Consider the following 20,981-nt stretch of genomic DNA (forward strand, 5'->3'; position numbering starts at 1 on the left):
GAACATAAAACAAAATACAGTGCTGCATATTGTTTTGATATTTTAAATGAATATATATTTTTAATAAATAAGCAGTTCAGTACCAGAAAACAATCATTCCATCTGTCATCATGTTAATCCACAGGTCCGTACATCTAAGATACTCGAAAGGCCTGGAAGAACGAGGAAGATTTTACAGCTGGCACCGAAAGTGTAACTTAAACTGGTACTTGTGCATTGCATCTGTTTACAATTGTGGTATATAAAGAGCTGTCTTTTAATTAATTATTACAGATCCTCTTGATGTCACCTTTGCTTTTCTTGGCACCCTTCTGTTTAAAGCCAGATACAAGAGTGCTGGGTTGGATGAGAGTGTTGGGTCAGAAGGTTATGAAGATAGGTCTACAGTAGGTGTCCCGCCTTGCCATGTGCCACCCTCAAGTACTACAGTGGCTACAAAGTCATGTGGTGTGACTCACCAGGCTCTTACTGCCCCCACCCCCGAACAGGCACTGGCAGCAATCCTGTGTAGGTGCCACTCTGTTCTCATTCTGCTTGGGTGGCAGCAGATTAGAATCCCCAAAATGCATTGCCTAATGTGGACTTAATCATATTATCCGGTAGCCTAAAATGGTATCCACTCAAATGGGGAACTCGGGGGAAGGGGAGAAATGAAGCGACTAGAGGGGAAGAAAGGAAAGCTAGGAGGAAGAGGAAGAGGAGATAAAGCAGAGCAACAGGGGTAGGGGGACGGAGCAATCGGAGGGTGGCACAATGATCAGAAAAGAGGAGCAACAAGACACCCACCCACAGGTAGAAATGGAATCCCATAATATAGAGTCACTTGAACTTGTACAGTTTTTATATGGGATGTGCCCTGCCATCAAATCACATCTCCATGGACTGAAACATAAAAATTGCAGACCACCACTTTCAGCACCACTATTATCAAAAACATATGAGAAAAATCCTCATGATTTTTACACCATCCAATCATATTACTCTGTTTCCATATGTGTTCTGTGATTTAATGGTGGTGATGTTGGCATCCTATGTAATGCTCATAAAGATCTACAAAGATCCACATTTCTGTGCCATAGTAGCACTAGCATGTACTGGATTTGTGATTTTACAGTTCAGTATAAGTTTTAATTTGATGGTCAATTGGGGGGACACCTCTTGTAAAAGACATGACAACTGAAGATAATCAATTTTTCATCTACTTTATCCAACTTTTGCCTAGACTTCACAAAAAACGCTGTGTCTCCTCTGTCTGTAAGGGCATGGGATCATTCACCCACAGTTGACTAGCTGAGCAACAAAGCCACTTCTCTTGCTCTCTTCCTTCTCCCTGCCTGCCTGCCTGCCCACAAAGCAGAGGCAGCCCTGTTGCTCCATTCCTCACTTGGTGGAAGGGGTCCTTCCTCAGAGTGAGGCATTGTGGGTGAGGTCACCCAGTGACTGCCTGTGCTGCCACCACTTAGTCACTTTGACTATGTCAAAAGATTGGTTTTTAAGCTTCAGGTTCTGTCAAAAACTTGATTTGTTGTCATCACAGCAAAGCAACATCAGGGGGTATCTCTCGTTTCCACCAGCTCCCCTACCACATCACAGCCTGGGCATGCCGGTCCCCCAGTTCCCATGGGTGGCTTTTCTGGAGCTGCGGCAGGAAGGAGGAAGCAGAAATGCCCTATTCTGTGAAAAGTTAAATTGAGGATCAAGCACTCAAATTTCCCCCCAAAGAATAGTATTTTATTGAAAATGAGTCCTTAAAATTCAGCCTAACTTCACAGGAGATTTCAAGTCTTAAGCCTATTACTGCAGACATGGCTATATATCACTCCTTATGCTAAGAAGTTTACATCAAGTGGATGGTGCTCTTGCATCTTGCACTGGCCTAATTACAGCCCATGGCATAAGAGATAAACCACCGCCACCCCAATGCTTTTGTAGCTTAATAACAGTTTAACCCAGTGATTTCTATTATGCTACAATTAAAGACAAGAGCCAGCTTGAGGGTGATGTGCTGGAGCTATTGGCAGCCCTTGCAGACTCTGAGTGAGTTCCTGATACCGGTAATTGTTTCTTTGCAACACAAGGAATCAGGAGCAGCCTGTTTTTACCTAAGTGTCCTCTCCAGCTTCCAGTTTTAATGCTGCAGCTAAGTCCCTATTATGACCAGAGCCTAGACAGCCTTCCTCATTGGTGGTGGGAGGTGTGCTACCTATTACAAGATTCAAAAGCATAAACGGGAAAATCTGTGTTTTCCCCTTAAACAACGAAACTTCTATAATCCTACCACCGCAAGTGTATATGTACCGTACTTCACAGAGTAGACGACTTACTAGCATCAGAAACTGAATTTATTTTGGTGGGAGGAAAATGTATCTGATTTATGTGTGGAATCAGCTGGGCGCCTAGATTCAAAATGTGATGCTTTGCATGTCTGCTTACAGTTCTTGGCTACTCTGCCTATCCCTCTTGCAATGAACAAATCATACACTGTTAAGTTTAAAAGCTTTACTTAACTATATCCAAAGGTCTGGTTCATGCATTATTCTGTGCAGCAGAAAGTGGAACACTGGTAGATTACTCTTGGATGCAAAATACCGCATATACTGTAGTCTGAACTACATACTCCCAAGTTCAGACACATCCATCCATGGCAAGAAGAGATTAATGAAAGGAACAGAAACAGCTTCACTCCCTCATGGAGAAGAGGGGGCGTGGCCTAGCTCAGTCTGGGAACAGAACTCTCTGGTCTTAATCCCTTGATGCACTACTTAGCACTCCTGCATAGCTGTTTGACCACTTGCTTACCTTAAATAACTTTCTTAAATTACTTCTTACCTTCACCTCTAAGCACCTCACCATGCTCACAGCCACACAGAGAGTTTTTGCTTATTTATTCAAATGATTTAAGGACTCCTGGACAGTTAAGTGATTACCTACAAGATTGCCTTACCCACACCTGCCCACTTGACAGTTTCAATTGGTGGAATTGGCACTGCTACAGGTGCCAAATAATATGTGCCTCTCTTTGGTGCCTGCTAAAAACATTTTTATTTAGACAAGTCTACTCAGATGCTTAGAAAGTTGAGGTAATTTTAATGTTTTAATATTTTAATGTTCTGTATGTTGTAAAGTAGGGTTGTGATTTTTTCTCTCAATTTTATTGTATTGTCCTTTTGTAAACCACTTCGAGGGTTTTTTGTTTTTGTTTTACAATCAAGCAATGTATAAATTTTATGAAATAACTAACCAGATGTAACAGCATCCTTTAAAAATCCAGCCTGAGCAAGGAAGTTGTGGGAAGACCAAGATGGGCTGGGCCAGCTGGGTGGAGTTTGGAGTGCTTCCACTTTTGCAGGACAAGAGCTGACACAGGCTTTTGTCGACTTTTAACCATCGGATTTGTACTGTTCTGAAAGTCAAACAGGGACTGTGCCAGCGCACAGCTAAAGAAACTTTATTTGCATCATGGACTGCAGGGGACGTGCGAACAAGAGAGAACCTCCAACCCAGAGACGAGGAGACGGTGACGGTGATTATCCCTGAGATTTCTCCTCCCGTTTATGTCCAGAGGGCGCAAGTGTGATACTGCTTTGAATTAAACTACGGAGGCAAAAGCAGACGAAATAAAAGTAACATGGGCGGAGCTTATTAGTGCTGGAGGCTGCTGGTCAGAAGCATGCTGTAGGCACAAAATATGAAGCAAGCCATTTTATTAATTGGATAGAGAATTTCCGGGCTTACCCTGGAAACCATATGTTTGTCTGTCCATTAGGATTTTGTGACTGGACAACACTGCCTCTACCCAGAAACAGCGACAAGTAGTGACAAAGGTGGCAGCTCCTTCTAACTCGTATATTAAATTGTCCTGCCAGTGTCAGAACCAATGCAGTTCTTCATTGCACCCATATTGCACTTTAGGACTGACGAAACCGTGGCTGGGGAAAAGTTGCTTACAATAGCCCTGCAAGGTAGTCCAATCTTAGTGTGAGAATAATAATTTATTATTTATACCCCACCTCTCCCAACAGATCATTAAAAACACGATAAAAGATCAAACATTAAAAATAGTACAGGTTAGAGCCTGGTTTGAATTTCCCGTCAAAGCTCCCTCCTCCGAACACGCCTCAAGTTGCAGCAAAGGCCAACCTCCTGAAATTACTCCTCCTCGGCTCAAATCCAACACCCAAAGTTACATGCTCGCAGTGGCGTAGCGTGGGTTGTCAGCACCCGGGGCAAGGCAAATAATTTGTGCCCCCTAACCCGTGGATTTGCGCCCCCTAACCCTAACCCCCAGATGTTGCGGCCGGTGCGGCCGGCCCCCCTGCACCCCCCACGCTACGCCACTGCATGCTCGTATCCCATTGGTTTCCGTACACACTCTCTGTTCTTTTCACAGTTCAATCCAATGCAAGTTTACTCGAAAGCTAGTGCCAGGCTGTTCAATTGTGGGGAAACCTTTGGTCCTCCAGATCCTGTTGAACTGCAACTCCCATCAGCCCCCAGTGCACACGGCCAATGATCAGGAGTGATGGGACTTGTAGTTCAGCAGCATTTGCAGAGTCCATTGTTCCGCGCTTGGGAGTCAGAAGCGGGAGAGCGCGCTGTCGTGCTCCTGCTCTGCTTGCGGGCGTCCCAGAGTGAGAAGAGCAGGGCGCCGGGCCTGTTTTGCTTTAATTCAACAACATAGTAATGTTTCCTTGTGTTCTTACAACACACAACACACACTTAAATGATGTCCTCCTGATATTTTGAACTCTCCTGTCCCCACCCCCTCCCCGCAAACTGGCTGGGGCTGACGGAAGTCCAGAACAGCTGGAGGAGAAGCTGAAGTAAAATGGCGTAAAAGAACCGGAAGTTTACGTCCGAGTGTTCCTCTGAGCTTCACGCGGCGCTGCGGGGGCGGAAGCGGCCCGAGCCCCGGCGGTCGCGGGAGGGCGTCGAAGGCGAAGATGAAGCAGTCCAAGGCGGCCAAGCTCCGCCCCGGTACCGGGTGAGGAACGCGGCCCGCGCTATGCCCTCTCTCCTCTCCGCCCCGCGGCTCCCATGCCCCCCCCCCGCTCACCTCCTGGGCGCCCGCCGCCGCGGTCCCTTCTGATCTCCTCCTGCCGCTGCGTTTGCCTGGCGACCCTCCAGTCCCCGCCCGCGAGACTTCTGCGCACGTGTAGCTTCTGAAACCGAGAGGTGCCGGGGCTCAAGTCACGCCCTTCGCCTTGGGATTTCTCCACACGTGGGAATGCCGGTGGCAAGAAGCGCGGAGGTGCTCTGCGGATGCTCAGAGTTGCCCTCTTCTTTGTAACGGCTCCTCACGTCTTGTGGCCGGCGCTGAAAAACATGCCCTTTCCTAACGTGGCACTATAGGCATGATTCGTGGCCCAGTCCCCTGCAGAGCCTGTGTCACAGAATGGTATAATCTAAACAAGCTATAGCATAGCCCCCCCCCCCAAAAAAAAAAAATTAAAGGAGAAAAACCTGGATGTACATTTCCAAAATATAAGAGAAAAAAACAAATAAAATAAAACCTACATACAGCAACAGTGTTTTGTGTTCTGTAGGCTCCTATGATGTAAGTAACCAGGCCTGCTAGCCTGCTCCCTAAAATATCACTGTTTTGCTCATTTCGGTATATAGGGTGCCTACATTCTGCAGAAGTGGCTTTAGATACCTATTAGCTCCATAAATTACCATATAGCATAGATTCAACACAAAAAACAGTGGCAATTTGTTGTTGACAAAGGACAGCTGGACATATAAAGGGCCCCATGAGTTTAGAGCCTCATCAAACCTAAATCCGGCCCTGAAAGGCACCCTGAGGGTCCTTTAGTCCAACCCCCTGCCATGCCATCCCAGAATTGGCTCAAACCACCAACCTTCTGGTTAACACCCAAATGCACTGACCCATTGCACCACAGAGGGTCGATTATGGGAACAGTCGTGTATCTGTGCAGTAGTTTGCCTCCAAAGTTCTCATAGAAGCAAGATTGGGCTCCAAGATTGACTAGAAGAAACACACACATACACAACAGGAGTCTCTCAAAATGAACACCTCCTATAGCGTCTGCATGGTTAGCTTGCTCCTTATCAACAAAACATAATATTGCGGTTGGTAGTTGTAACTGCTGTAGCATTTAAGAACATAAGATGAGCCTGGCGGATCAGGCCAGTGGTCCATCTAAGTCCTGCATCCTGTCCTGGCAGTGGCTAGCCCGGGGGTCGGCAACCTGCGGCTCCGGAGCCGCATGCGGCTCTTTAAAGCCTTTGCTGCGGCTCCGGGGCGGTGGCGAGGGGAGGAGGCGAGGGGAGGAGGCGAGGGGCAGAGGCGAGGAGCGGAGGCGAGGGGAGGAGGTGAGGGGCGGTGGCGAGGGGAGGAGGCGAGGAGCGGAGGCGAGGGGAGGAGGCGAGGGGAGGAGGCGAGGGGCGGCAGGCTGCTCACCTCCGCCCCTCGCCTCCGCCCCTCGCCTCCTCCCCTCGCCTCCGCCCCTCGCCTCCTCCCCTCGCCAGGCAGACATCCGCAGCGTGGGGAGCCTTGCCTGACTTCCTGGCAAGGCTCCCCACGCTGCGGATGGCAGCCTGCCGCCCGGCCGGCGAGGCGCCCTAAAGCAGAGCGCCCCCTCGCCAGGCAGACATCCGCAGCGTGGGGATAGCAGCCTGCCGCCCCGCAGGGGGGGCGCCCTGATGCAGAGCGCCCCTCGCGCGGGGCAGACATCGGCCAGCCCCACAAGCTCGGGGGACAGCAGGGAGGCGCAGCACCGCCATCCCGCTGTTCCTCGACCTGGTTCGGTTTCCCCGACCTGTTTTTTGGGGGGAAATAAAGGGAAATTTTTTCCCCTTTATTTCCCCCCAAAAAAACTAGGTGCGTCCTATGGGACGGAGCTTCCTATGGGGCGAAAAATACGGTATTTTTATAATGACGAATGCCTCATTATTAATTATTATTTACATCAGGCACTGATTATGATTTATGGTACACTGGGGCCCTGATTAATTTTCTATGGCATTTTGGGGCATTGATTATTGGGCATAGCAAGTCGCGGTCGCGTGGAATTTGTGCTTTGTGACTGTTTGAAGTGGGGTTTTTTTCTTGGGAGGCTGGGCGGCACGAAGAGAGGGATTATTTTTATAATGACGAGGATGACATTGGGCCCTCATTATTAATTATTATTTACATCAGGCACTGATTATGATTTATGGTTCACTGGGGCCCTGGTTAATTTTCTTTGGCATTTTGTGGCATTGATTATGCAGTCGCGGTCGCATGGAATTCCACGTGGAGTTAGTTGCCTGAAGCCCCTTTTTAGTTGCTTGAAGCCCCTTCTTAAACTTAAGCAGGTGAAAGTATGGTGAATTGCTGCCAAGGAGTGTGGTGGAGTCTCCTTCTTTGGAGGTCTTTAAGCAGAGGCTTGACAACCATATGTCAGGAGTGCTCTGATGGTGTTTCCTGCTTGGCAGGGGGTTGGACTCGATGGCCCTCGTGGTCTCTTCCACATATGTATGTGAGCAGGTCTTCTCCAACATGAACTATATTAAAAACAAACACCGATCACGCCTCACAGATGACAGCTTGCAAGCCTGTGTGAAAATGAAGGTGACGTCTTACAGCCCTGATGTGCAGACACTGAGCACTGAGGTTCAGGAGCAAAAGTCCCATTAACCTGGTTACCTGGTTGTAAATTAAATATTTTAATTAGCTATTAATTTGTCCTTTTTTCTTGAGATTGACAGCTGACTGCACCATCCTGTATATATAGCATTAAGGCCAGAAACAATATATGCAGTGTTATATTTGTTTTAAATGTTGCAATGTTTTTGCGGCTCCCAGTTGTTGTTTTTTTTCCGGAAACGGGTCCAAGTGGCTCTTTTTGTCTTAAAGGTTGCAGACCCCTGGGCTAGCCAGATACTTATGGGAAACCCACATGCAGGCCTTGGGCGGGGGGGGGGGCGCAACCCATTGTGCAAGCTTCTAATTGTGTGTGGCAGGGGATTTAAATTGTGGAATTGTATTACAGCAAGCCTGCAGCTTATGAGGGGGTTACATTACTGGGGATTGTGCCTAAAGCTAAAATCGCGTATAATCATAAACCCATTGGGTTCAGTGGCAGGTGGGATCGCCAAAATAATTTTCCCTGGATCCCCACCACGTTTTTTATTTTTTAGAAATCTTTTTAGCATGCATGTAAAGCTGAGTGTGCACAAGTTAAATGAGCATAAATTGTGGACTTACTGTAGTTCTGCCTTTGTTTTGATTTTTCTGATTTCTATAAATTACCGTATTTTTCGCCCTATAGGACGCACTTTTTCCCCTCCAAAAATGAAGGGGAAATGTGTGTGCGTCCTAGGGGGGGAATGCAGGCTTTCGCTCAAGCCTGGAGAGCGAGAGGGGTCGGTGTGCACCGACCCCTCTTGCTCTCCAGGCTTCAGGAAGCTATCCCCCCCCAGCCGCGCAAGGTCCCAGAGCGATGCCGAAGGTGCGCGCACCTTCGCCATCGCTCTCCGACCCGTTCGGGGGGCTGGGGTCAGGGGAAGCTCCGGCTTCCCCCGCCCCCAGCCGCGCAAGGTCCCAGAGCGATGCCGAAGGTGCGCGCACCTTCGCCAGCGCTCTCCGACCTGCTCTGGGGGCGGGGGAAGCTCGGGCTTCCACCACCCCCAGCCCCTGCAAGCTCCGAGAGCAATGGCAATGGTGCGCTCACCTTCGCCGTCGCTCTCGGACCCTTTCTGGGGGCTGGGGGTGGGGGCTCCCATTCTGGGGGCTGGGTTCGGGGGAAGCTCGGGCTTCTCCCGCCCCAGCCCCGCGCCTGGGGGGGGGAATAAAAAATTTCCACTTTATTTCCCTCCCAAAAATCTAGGTGCGTCCTATGGGCCGGTGCGTCCTATAGGGCGAAAAATACGGTACCTAAATATAGTTAAATGAAGGAATTTGCCATACTCAGGTTAGTGTGTAGTTTAGAAGGCTTTTAGCACTTTAAACTAGAGGAAGTAAAATGCTAAGGCTACACATTAATCTGAGTATGTATGGCGGATATATTGCAAGTGGTTTGACTTGCTATTTTTTAAATAACAAAACTGTAAAAAGTTATTTTGTTATGTGTTGTGACAGAGATGTGACAAAGCTTTAAGTTCAAGGGGTACCAAACTTGGTACACTAGGGAAGATTTATGCACTTCTGTAGCCTTTCACTTGTGGCAAATATTTTTCTAACATTATTTATTTCATTTATTAGATTTATATACCGCCCTTCATCATAAAATCTCAGGGCAGTTCAGAGAATAAAATAAAGAATAAAAGCAAGTAACTAAGTAAAACAAAACAGCAAAACAATACCCCCCTTCCCACAGACATCTGCAGGACCTGCCTACACCTGCAGATGAGCTGCAGTGGTGCATGAATCTTTCCTAATATACCAAGACTGGTACCCCTTAAATTTAATACGGTATTTGTCACATCACAGAACAAAATAAATTAATAAAGTTTTGTTATAAAAATAATTTTGAGACAAACCACTTGCAGTATTTTTGGAAAGACAGTATATGGTAATTGCTCCTTCTCTCAAATGCATACCTGAAATTGATTTCTGGCAATGTAAAAGTAATCATACAAGAATCAGAGCTGTCTCCTGTTTGTTTTTCTCCTCCTACATAGTGATTATCTCCTGGCAGTCAATGATTTTTGCATTATTGTTTCCTTTAATTGGAAAACTGCTGCAGAAATTATCTTGTAACATTGAAAGGCAAGGTAGAAACATCTAAGCAAAAGTAGGAAAAACTGCAGGCTGTTGCTTGTGAAGTGCCATGTGTTTATTTTTCCAGAAGTCCATGGCCCATTGGCCCAGGAAGCAGACATATGTGCAGAGACTTCTCAGTCTGTATACTTACAGCAAATGAAACACTCATATTGTACTAATTCTTCAAAAGTAATGACATGCACAATCTGCTTGGTTTTTGTGGGGGTTTTTTGCATGGATATTATTGGTTTGTTTTACCTGTAGTTTATGCTTTATAGGACAGTACTAAATAGGATCTGATGACCAACTTTATCTCTTTAATAGCAAAGCATGTGAGAAAGATGCTGCCACTGTATCAAAGGAAGATTATGTTGTGGGTGAAGTGGCCAACAGTCTGTTTCAAAATAAACCCACCGCATGTGGCACAGCTTCCCTGGTCCAGCTCTTCAGTGCTCCTGAGGCTGAAATACAGCCAGTGTATGTTGCTGTGCCAAGAGTAAGCACATTTCTTTACCTATGTAATTCCCAAAATGTTAGTTCAGTTCCCAGTACTGAAGTATGCCAGCATTTGGAATGCTTGACGTCCCTTAAATAAGACTGCAAACTGTAGATGTTAACTGTTAACAGTTCCATATTTCAACTCCTTAACCAGGCTGTGAGACTGTTGCTTGTATTCATGTTACAGACACTGAAGATGACAGATCATTTTGTTAACATAAGGATGGTCATAGCACCCTTATTTTTCACACTATGTTCTTGTTTGAAACTGTTGATACATCCTTTTTGGTGTTGCGGGCAGAGGAACAAGCAGCTGATAAATTTTTAAAAAAGATTCTCAAAAACAGCATCTGTGCCATCATGATAGGTCTTGGGTGCCATAAAATATTTTAATGATTGTTCCTTCATTGAAAGTTTATGAAACTTAAAGGTGCTCTTAAAATATATTTATCAGCTGTCATTGGTAATGCTTCATCTTTTTTCTGACAGAGAAGAATCAACAGAGTGCTTTGCAACCAACAAGTATTAATAGACAGAGCCTCTAAGTTACATTGGGCTTCTGAAAGCAGAATTTTATCCAGATGTTCATCCCCACCATCTCTCAAGTTACCTCAAATCTGCCACCCAATACAGTCTTGTTGGTTGTGTGATTACTGATAAAAACAACATAGATTTTTCTTTTAAAAATAAATAAATGTGTTTTTCAGTTTTGATAGAGGCCTGATTAATACTTCACCATTGTTGCATGAAATCTGTTTTCAGTAAGCCTGGTCCAATGCTGAACAGTTCATGTTTGTAGAAACTGCATTATAAACTCAACTCACCTGCTTCTTGTGGGGCTTCTGTAGTATGGGATAGCCCATGTAGTATTGAATTTGATTATACAGATGCAACTTATGAAATGACCCTTGTGTGAGGTAAAAAACCTTAAAAAGAGAATCAGTGAGCCCTTTACACCTGATTCAGTTTAATTCTAATCATCAGTATCTTTTTAAAATTGCTGTTTAAAAATACCTTTTAACATAACATAACATAACATAACATAACATAACATAACATAACATAACATAACATAACATAACATAACATAACATAACATAACATAACATAACATAACATAACATAACATAACATAACAAGGTATTATGCTTGAGTGCCCTGAGCAATTATCTCCCATTCTAAAATTGCAAACTATTACAAAAACCATCTCAAAAGTGTGAGATCCTCAAGATTATTTTATACAGTGGTACCTTGGTACTTAAACAGCTTCGCTCCTGAACGCCACAAACCCGGAAGTGAGTGTTTTGGTTTGCGAACATTTTTTGGAAACCGAACATCCGCCGCGGCTTCTGATTGAGTGCAGGAAGCTCCTGCAGCCAATCGAAAGCCACGCCTTGGTTTTCGAACGGTTTTGAGAGTTGAGCCGACTCCCGGAACAGATTAAGTTCGAGAACCAAGGTACCACTGTATCTGAAATCACATATGAGAAGTTGCTTAAGGTATTTTTTCACATAAAAATTACATGAATAAAGGAGTGGGGCAGGGGCATCATAAAACTTAAGTTGTCCCCAAAGTACATATTCTCTTATTGCTATCTGGTGACCTTGTATTTCCCCAACCCCTTGTATGACCACGTTCTAACTAATTCATTAAAATCCCTTTTCTAAAAGGAATGTAAGAAACGGAAGCTTACGGAGGAAGATACTGCCACAGAAGTTAAGAGTTCGTCTAGTAAAGGAGAGCCTTTTAAAAAAAAGCTAAAAGCTAAAAAGAAGGATATCTCTCTCGCAGAGGAAAGAGTAGCAAGCAGGTAAGTGAAACACTTTAAAACTGATTAAGTTCAGAATAATCAATAAAGGCAACCACCTGTCCTCACTCCCCCATGGTCTGACTTGAAGACCATTAGTAAGTCTTACCAAATTCAGTAGCGCTTACTCCCAGGTAGGTGGGGTTAGGATTACAGTCTAAACTGTTTGTTTTAGTTTGCAGCACTTAATATAAAGAAAATTTTATCATACTTGTCATTTCTGTTGATTGGTTCTCTTTTCTGGGTCTAGGAGTGAGACAGAATTTAGAAATATAGAGTAATTTAAGGCACATAATAAATTTTGGGTTTTCTTGTTGAGCAGTGTACATTTTATAGAATGACACTGTCGTAGAAGTAAAGGTATGCTGTCTTAGATAAAAACAATTTGAAGGCCAGCAATAATTAATAGAACAAAACTATGCATGTTCCTTCAGAATTAAACCCAACTGAGTTCAGTTGGGCTTACTCTCAGGTAAATATGCACAGAATTGCAGCATAAGCATGTGAAATATGCACTGGCTCTTAGAGTATAAATTGTATGCATATCTACTCAGAAGCAAGTCCCATTTAGTCCCATTCAGTTCAGTGTGTAGCTTTCATTTATTTCACGCTCAGCCCCACTAAGATTTGTTGACTGCTTGTTGCTTGAGTGACAGTAATTGCATGTTTTCAATATAGATGTTGTCAGTCTCTCTAGCAATGTTGTCTGTTCCCCCCACCCCACCTACCGCTTCCCCAGACAGTGGATAAGTAGAGCTAAAATATAGATTTTTTGTGACTATTAAAAAAAACACCTGCTAACAAAGTTGTTGTACTTTTTCATGGTTTATCAAGGGAATGTGCTTTGGATGTAGCAGATGAAGAGGAGGAGAAAAAAGAAATACAAATTAAACAAAAACTGAAAAATAGACGTTCTAAATTGGTTTCCCAAAAGCTTTCAGATGAAGATGCTGGACTGAAACAAAAGAAAACACAAGTTAACCTGGCTGAGGAAATGCTAAAGAATAAAAGAACTATTTTTGTGGGCAATTTACCTGTTAGTTGTAAGGCACAGGTAAGTTTGTAGTATGTGGGCAGAGGAGTTATGGTCCCCAGTATAGCAAGTGTTCAGGAGTTTGTTGTCACATATGGTATCTCCATGCCCCCATTTTTTATCCTTATAGAAGTTTTAGCACTATATATTTTTCTGTGCTTCTTTGACCTAACTGAAGATTATATAATTCAGTTACAGATAAACCAGATTTCCCAGTTCTGTGTTTTACTAACCCCCCCCATTTTTCAAAGAAGATGTTGTACTTCTTGTCCTTAATATCATGAGCCAGATAAAAGTTGCAGTGCTTATTATTTTTGCTCACATTTGCTCTGACAAATTACACCGTATGCTTCTTTCAATCTAGATGCTGAAGACGTTTTTCAAAGAATATGGGCAAATTGAATCAGTTCGTTTCCGCTCTTTGGTATGTTTTGTTTGGTTGTTGATTTTTATAACATTAACTGCATGTATCTTCGTGGGGAGAGAGTCTCTGGGCAAGAGCAAAATTGTGCTGTATGTGGGGAAAGTAGTGGCTCCTTCTACTTTTACCCATGAGCTATTGCTACTTCGTTCTCATACAGCTTCCGTAGCAAAAGGGTTAGTTTGGTGGCTGGCAATTTGTCACAGTAGAAAAGATGCTGGTTTTTCCTTGTTCCCTACCTACTGTTTGTTCCAGTATTAAAGGGCCACAACAGGCAGCTGCGATGGTGCTGCCATTTGGAAGAAGTAAAGCTGGAGAAGCAAAGGAGGTGAGGGGGGATATAGCAGGATAGAAGCAGAAAAGCATTTTACCCAGTGTAAACCAGTTTTGGCTTGGCTTAGCCAAGGAATAATTTCTAGTTAGCACACATCCTCCCAAGTTCTCTATCTACACTCTTCCAAATGGTGATGGGCTTTGAAGCTAGCAGGAAGTGCATCAACATGACCTCAGAAACCCATGTCCTTCCTCCAGCAAGAGATTAGGGAAGGATCTAGTGTGGTGTTGAGTTCATAATGTGATATGATAACGGAACAACACCTACCAACTAATGCACCACTTTCCCCCCTTCCCTTTCCAGATTCCAGCTGAGGCTACTGTATCCAAAAAAATGGCAGCCATAAAGTAAGTTATAATTTTTAAATAATTTTTTATAAAATGTGTTTAATTTTTAGAATGGGGGAAGTCTACACATTTTCATTTAATATTTTTTTTTTTAGCTGTTACATTTTGTTAATTGTTGATATTTTCAAAATAAATACATTCAGTAGGTTTGCTAGAGACCAGGGGTTCTTTCTACTGTTCTGGAACAAATTGGGAACTGATGTTATTCTGCCATTCATTTTGTTGATTGGTATAAATGGTAGAGCAGTGAGTAGTACTTTGTGCTATAGGTGTGGCATAATAAAGCCACGTCCAACTTCCTACCTGGAAAAGGTAGAAACTATTTTTCTACCCAATTTCTTGCTATTGCTGATTGATGTCAACATCCATTGTGCCAAACTAGTGCATTTTTTAGCCAAATGAAGACTCCTTAAGATGCTTCCCAACGGGGCAGGAAGTCTCTCATTCCAGCAAAATTATCTTACAGTTTTGTACTGATGAAGAAATATCAGGAGAGACTGATCCTGTGTATTTTGGATCAAGAATGTATACAACTAGGCAGTTCCTTAAAATGTTTGCTAAGTGCCATTGAATTCAGTGGAATTTGTGTCTTAGCAAACATGCTGAGGATTGTGCAATATATTCTAAAGCAGGGGTAGAGAACCTTTGGCTCTCTAAATGTTGTTGGACTCAAATTCAAAGGAGGATGGGAGTTGTAGTTCAACAACAACTGGAGGGCCACAGTTTCCCCACCCCATTCAGCTTTCAAATGTATATATGTAATTTGTAATTAAATGTATAGTAAACTCATTTTTTTTTCCTTCAGGCGAATGGTGCATCCTAATATGAAGTACATTAATGCTTATGTCGTTTTCAAGGAGGAATGTGCAGCCAATAACGCCTTAAAATGGTATTTTTAAAAAAGAATACTTGATGCTGGATTTTATAAAGTATTATGACATGCATTTAATCAAATAAACCTTAACAAAAACATATCCTAAATTGTAAATACCTTTTCTGAAGTAACACACTGTGCAAACTAGGAAGGTAGCTGACTGTTTTTTTTCTGATTATTTTTTCCTGTTGTGGCTTTAATAGTAATGGAACAGAATTTACCAGTGGATTCCACATAAGAGTTGACCTTGCTTCAAAATCTGCATGTGTAAGTAATTCAGTTGCTGTGGGAAGAAACTCCCCGCCCCTAGCTGCTTCCTTAGACTGTTGATTCAATTCTTCTTGTTCACTTGTTTTACAGCACGATAACAAGAGATCTATTTTTGTGGGAAATCTCCCTTATGGTAAGTGTTAAGTGAAATTTTACACTCTTCTTTTCAAATCTATGTAGAATTCTCTTGTAGAAAAATGACAGTTTCAGACATCCTTATGAAATACATTCTTTTTGTAGCTTTTGCAGACTATAAAAGATTTAGACTGCATCTAGAAAGCTTTTAATATAAATGTATACTCATTTTTAAAAGCTGCTTTCAGATATATCAATAATAATTTGTTTTGTCACAAACAGATGATGCACGTGATGTATTGTTACAGCGTAACAGAAATAGATGTACTGCAACAGTTCACATTAAAGTAGTTGTTGCTGGTAGTAAAAAGTCCTACAGTTAAATCTTAAATGAAAATATTTTGAATTTTTGGCACATACCTAAAACTATTATGTTTTAACACCATACTTTTTTTAAAAAATGTTTGCTTACAGAAATTGATGATGATACAGTAAGAGACCATTTCTCTCAATGTGGAAATGTAATCAGTGTACGAATTGTGAGAGATCGGAGCACAGGCATTGGCAAAGGTTTTGGTTACGTTCTGTTTGAGGTACGTCGATAGCTATTCAGAATCTGTGATGGAAGAAACTTAACATTGTATTAACACTGACTGTAATAGGGACGCGGGTGGCGCTGTGGGCTAAAGCCTCAGCGCCTAGGGCTTGCCGATCGAAAGGTCGGCAGTTCGAATCCCCGCGGCGGGGTGCGCTCCCGCTGCTCGGTCCCAGCGCCTGCCAACCTAGCAGTTCGAAAGCACCCCCGGGTGCAAGTAGATAAATAGGTACCGCTTACCAGCGGGAAGGTAAACGGCGTTCCGTGTGCGGCTCTGGCTCGCCAGAGCAGCGTTGTCACGCTGGCCACGTGACCCGGAAGTGTCTCCGGACAGCGCTGGCCCCCGGCCAATAAATGTGAGATGGGCGCACAAACCCCAGAGTCTGTCAAGACTGGCCCGCAAGGGCAGGGGTACCTTTACCTTTACCTTTAACACTGACTGAAGGGTATCTGGTGTCATATGCCCAGCTGTTAGCAACATTAAAACTGTTATGGCAGTTACAATGATGCACCTTCTAAAGAGCTGATAGAAATTGCTGCCAATTCCACTGAGGGTGACATCATAGCTAGACACCTCTACAACTGAATGGTGCAGCGTTGGGGACCTGTCATCTGTGACAACTGACTGTGCTGACTGGAGATTTGGGGAGTTGGAGTCCAAAGCCCCACAGGTTCCCAATCCCTGGCGTAGGGAAGGCGCCAGTTATCATGCATTAACTTCTACAGAATTGAAAACACAGTTCAAAGCAAGCAGTCTCATGCAACCTGATTCCTGAGTTTTGCCGAGTATCACCTCTCTGCTCTGAAATATCTATAACTGAATTTGTAGCCAAGCAAATAGAATTGTTCTCATAAGAACTAAAAGCTCAGTCCTCATCTGTCTTATTCAGAAGCAAGTCCTACTGAATTGGGGTTAAGATTGCAGAGGGAGATAACAACATTCAAATCCTGCTGCTAGCATATGGTGTCTTTACTTTGTCTCACTTCTAACACCTTCACAGAGTCAGTATTTTTCAACACACTCCCAAGCTGATGTGCCGGGCCATCTATATTTAATTTTTGAGTGACGTGTTCATGGGGGGGGGGGGAGGATTAAAGGAAGAAAGTTGAAGTAAGAAACCTTGTTTGCAGCACAGACTTGCTCATACTTGATGTGTTTGCAAGCAGGAAAATTTCATGCTCCAAATAATAGTTTAATGTGAAAGAAGAAAATTGTAGGCAATTGGATAGCTTTCCAGTGGCTATGTTGCTTCTGTTTACTGTGCATTTGGGGTAGACCTGTATTTCCTTGTTTTAAAGTAGATGTGCTGGCATGATTTTTTTTAAAAAAACCAACCCCCCCTTTTTAATTTAGCTGCTTTAAATATTTTTTGTTTTATTGTTTATTGATTATGTTGTAAAGTGGTTTTTTATTTTTGTGAATTTTTCTGAAAGGAAAATAAATATTAGTTACTAAGATGTAAGATGAATGCCTAATTTTAGATGTTGCCCTTTATTTTCCTTAAAGACTACAGATTCTGTGCACCTTGCACTGAAGCTAAACAACTCTGAACTGAAAGGAAGAAAGCTACGAGTGCAACACTGTGTGCAAAAAGAAAAAGCTCCACAGAAGAGTTTAGTCAAGAATGTAAAGAGCCCTGTTGGACTGAAGTATTCAAAGTCTTCTTCACTGAAAAATGCAAAAGGATTATCAAGTCACTCTTTTGCTGGTGAAAAAGCAACTCCAATGACAAAGAACAAAAAAACCAAGTCAAAACACATAATGAAGAAGAAACCGAGAAAATCCATTTGAAATAGTTATGCTGCAAGTTTTGAATTGTATTTTTAAATAAATTTTATTTCCTAGTCATTTGGGAGTTCTGCATATTCTGTCTCCAGAGTTTGAGTTTAGAAATTAAGCTGGATTAATTCATAATATTAACAAGAGAAGTCACACTAAGAAAGTTCAACACATAACAATTCTACTAGCCCGTCTCCACTCACTATGTAGTGATTTGGGGTCTAAAAGGGAAAGAGACAGTCTACTCCAGTAAAGTTTACTTAAAGAACATTTGCTAACCACAAACATTTGATCATTTATAAACCTGTTTTTACTAGTGATTGTCCTTTCTACTGTTACATTAAGTTTGTTTCCAAACCTTCAGCAGTATACTGTTGCACACCACCCCAATCTCCGAGCAGTGTAAGATTTCAGGGGTTCCAGGTGCTTCCCTAGGGTTCGTGTTTCCATTGGAAAGATTTACAGTGGAGACTAAGGTGTATTCATGATATATGGTCTGTTTACACATATATACCACGAGCCTACAATGGAGGCGTTGACAGGATTAACAAGAGAGTCTTCCAGCTTCTAGCTCAAGGTAATCCGCTGTCCTCAAGGCCTTTTTGGGTGGCCTTTGGCAACATTTGATGCCTCCCACCCCTGCAGGAGGAAGGTAAAGATAAAGGGACCCCTGACCATTAGGTCCAGTCGTGACCGACTCTGGGGTGCGGCGCTCATCTCGCTTTATTGGCCAAGGGAGCCGGCGTTTGTCCGCAGACAGCTTCCGGGTCATGTGGCCAGCATGACTAAGCCGCTTCTGGCAAACCAGAGCAGTGCACAGAAACGCTTCCCGCTGAAGTGATACCTATTTATTTACTTGCACTTTGTGCTTTTGAACTGCTAGGTTGGCAGGAGCTGGGACCGAGCAACGGGAGCTCACCCCGTCGCAGGGATTCGAACTGCCGACCTTCTGATCAGCAAGTTCTAGGCTCTGGTTTAACCCACAGCGCCACCTGGGTCCCTGCAGGAGGAAGAGGACCCACCTATTTGTCCTCTGGTGCTGAGCCACTTATTTAGAGGGCCATTATCAAACCAGGAAACTAGCCTGGCTATTCCAGGAATTTGAATCCTTCCTTAGATTTTAGCACTTGCTGGATCCAAGAATTATAAGGGTCTCTGCATCTAGCCTACTTCCACCCCCCAAAACTCATAGCAATACTTTTAAGCTGAAAATCACCACATTATCAAATTGCATCTCCATGTCCAAGTTTAAATGTTCCTGCTTCTGGAGATTTTTTTTAAAAAATATTTCCCGTATTTGAACCAATTGATGAAAATTCTTTTAAAGAGAATGCATATTACTTCATTCCTGTATTTCAAACTTGCAACTGTTCCTGTTGTATTGTTGTTGTTATAAGAATTTTAAGGTCATATATATATAAATGTTCATAACTATAGTGGCACCTCCGGATGCTGCACCCCCCTGCAATCCCTACACAGATCTGGCTGGCACAAGGCACAAAACCACAGCTCGCCCCTATACACGAAGCCAAGCCAGAGCACAACTAAATGCAGCACAGCCATCTTCTCAGAAAAACTCTTCACAAGCTCAAGAGGTCAAGACACGAAAGCTTTAGCAACTAATCTACACTTAATGACCCACCCAGTGGTATTCAGAATATCACTCATGAAATCACCCAAGATATCCCTCAAGTAATTAAGGAACAAAAGAAGAAAAGGCACACTAATCTAGGAACTTCCTCTCTGCCCAGAACGTTGGAGGCTATACACCACACCCCTCAACAGTATTTATAGGAACTCAAACACCAGACTCTGCTCTGTTCCAGTAACAAGAAGCCGAAAGCACCAGCCTGAAGATGACGAGTGAGACCTCGTCGAAACGTCGCACAGACACCCCGACTCTTACACGGGAAGACACCCGAAGACACCAAAACCTGCAAATGTTCATAACTATATATATAAACCACGTCTGAAACCCGCACAAAAAAGGTCCTGAACAAATTGACCTCATATTTCTCTGCAAGGTCAAAGTGGAAAACCTCCCCATTGTCTCTTTCCTCACAAATCCTGTCTTAAGGGCACATTCAAGACAAGAACAGGGTGTGAGCCTGTGACCTGTGACCTAGATTCAGGAATTAAGTAGTTATAATAACAAAAGAGTGGCCAAAACCCAGATAATGAAATCAGGTAACTTGCCAGACAGGAGAAACAATGCACTCAGGTTTCTGATGTATCTGGGGGGTGATCTTGGACTCCAGGGTGGCAAATTAAAAACATCTATATAAGGGCTTCCGTGTATGGCTCAGGGTCCTCCTCTCTCCTGTGTGGGGGGGAGCACCCTGTTGCAACAGTTAATAAAGATCAGGCTTACTAGCTGCTTTGCTTCTCAATATTCTCTGGTTGCACTGGTATTTTCTCCTACCGATAGAGAATCTACAAAAGGACTTTATATGGGCTCTTGGGCACCCCACAAGGGAAAAGGATAAGTTTTTATTTATTTATATCATTATCTTTGCAGCGGGTATCCCAAAAAAGTCCATGTAGCATCTAGTCAGGAGAAACTTGGCCATGCTAATCGTGGATTTTTGTGGGTTGTGTAACAGAACAGACTTCTTTGATAGACTTGGTTTATGAACCCAAACTGACTCCCAGGTTGCCACCTGAGCTGGCTGATACATGTAAACAATTTATTTGTGATTTTGGTCAGTTCAGTGACAGGTCATAGGGGAAATGAGTGTTGATTAACAAAATTTAAGAGGCATTTGTCTAATATAAGTAAACTTTGATTAAGCCATCTGTTTCTTTGAAGACGACCTGCTTGACTTCTAATCTAGCACAGGAAACTACTGGGGAATTCTCTGTACCAACCATCAAACATATTGCATGAAAACTGCAGCAGTGCTGATCCCACAAGATTTGCTAGTACTGTATCCTAGCAGTTTTATGCCTACAACGTAAGAGCCTCTGCGGCGGGTTAAACGCAGCGAGCTCGCGACACCCTTACGCAGAGGTTAGCCTGGGACACGCTTAGAGTAAACGGACTCCCGGTGACACTAAAACAGACGTGACTCCTTCCACATAGTTTAAGGGGGCGGGGGGAGGAAGAGTCCCGCGCGAACCCACCACGCATGCGCCGCCCTCCCGCAGAAAGCGATGGGCGCGTGCGCAGTGCCGCTGGGAAACGGCTCGTTTTCCTGCCCATGCGCTCGGCTCGCGGTCGCTGGCTGATGACGCGCTC

General features: G+C 43.6%; 1 protein-coding gene across 1 annotated transcript; it reads left to right on the top strand.

Moving 5' to 3' along the window:
- Positions 1 to 4,829: 4,829 nt before the first annotated feature.
- Positions 4,830 to 17,812, top strand: RBM34 (RNA binding motif protein 34). Its single transcript, XM_082216709.1, has 11 exons — positions 4,830 to 4,984; positions 10,034 to 10,205; positions 11,878 to 12,017; positions 12,849 to 13,068; positions 13,412 to 13,471; positions 14,106 to 14,149; positions 14,955 to 15,038; positions 15,227 to 15,290; positions 15,384 to 15,426; positions 15,843 to 15,961; positions 17,471 to 17,812. The coding sequence occupies exons 1-11, from the start codon at positions 4,944 to 4,946 to the stop codon at positions 17,753 to 17,755; spliced, it is 1,272 nt and encodes a 423-aa protein (XP_082072835.1). The 5' UTR covers positions 4,830 to 4,943; the 3' UTR covers positions 17,756 to 17,812.
- The last annotated feature ends 3,169 nt before the right edge of the window (positions 17,813 to 20,981 follow it).

This window comes from Podarcis vaucheri, assembly GCF_965113315.1.
Source record: "Podarcis vaucheri genome assembly, chromosome: 3".
Classification (NCBI taxonomy): domain Eukaryota; kingdom Metazoa; phylum Chordata; class Lepidosauria; order Squamata; family Lacertidae; genus Podarcis; species Podarcis vaucheri.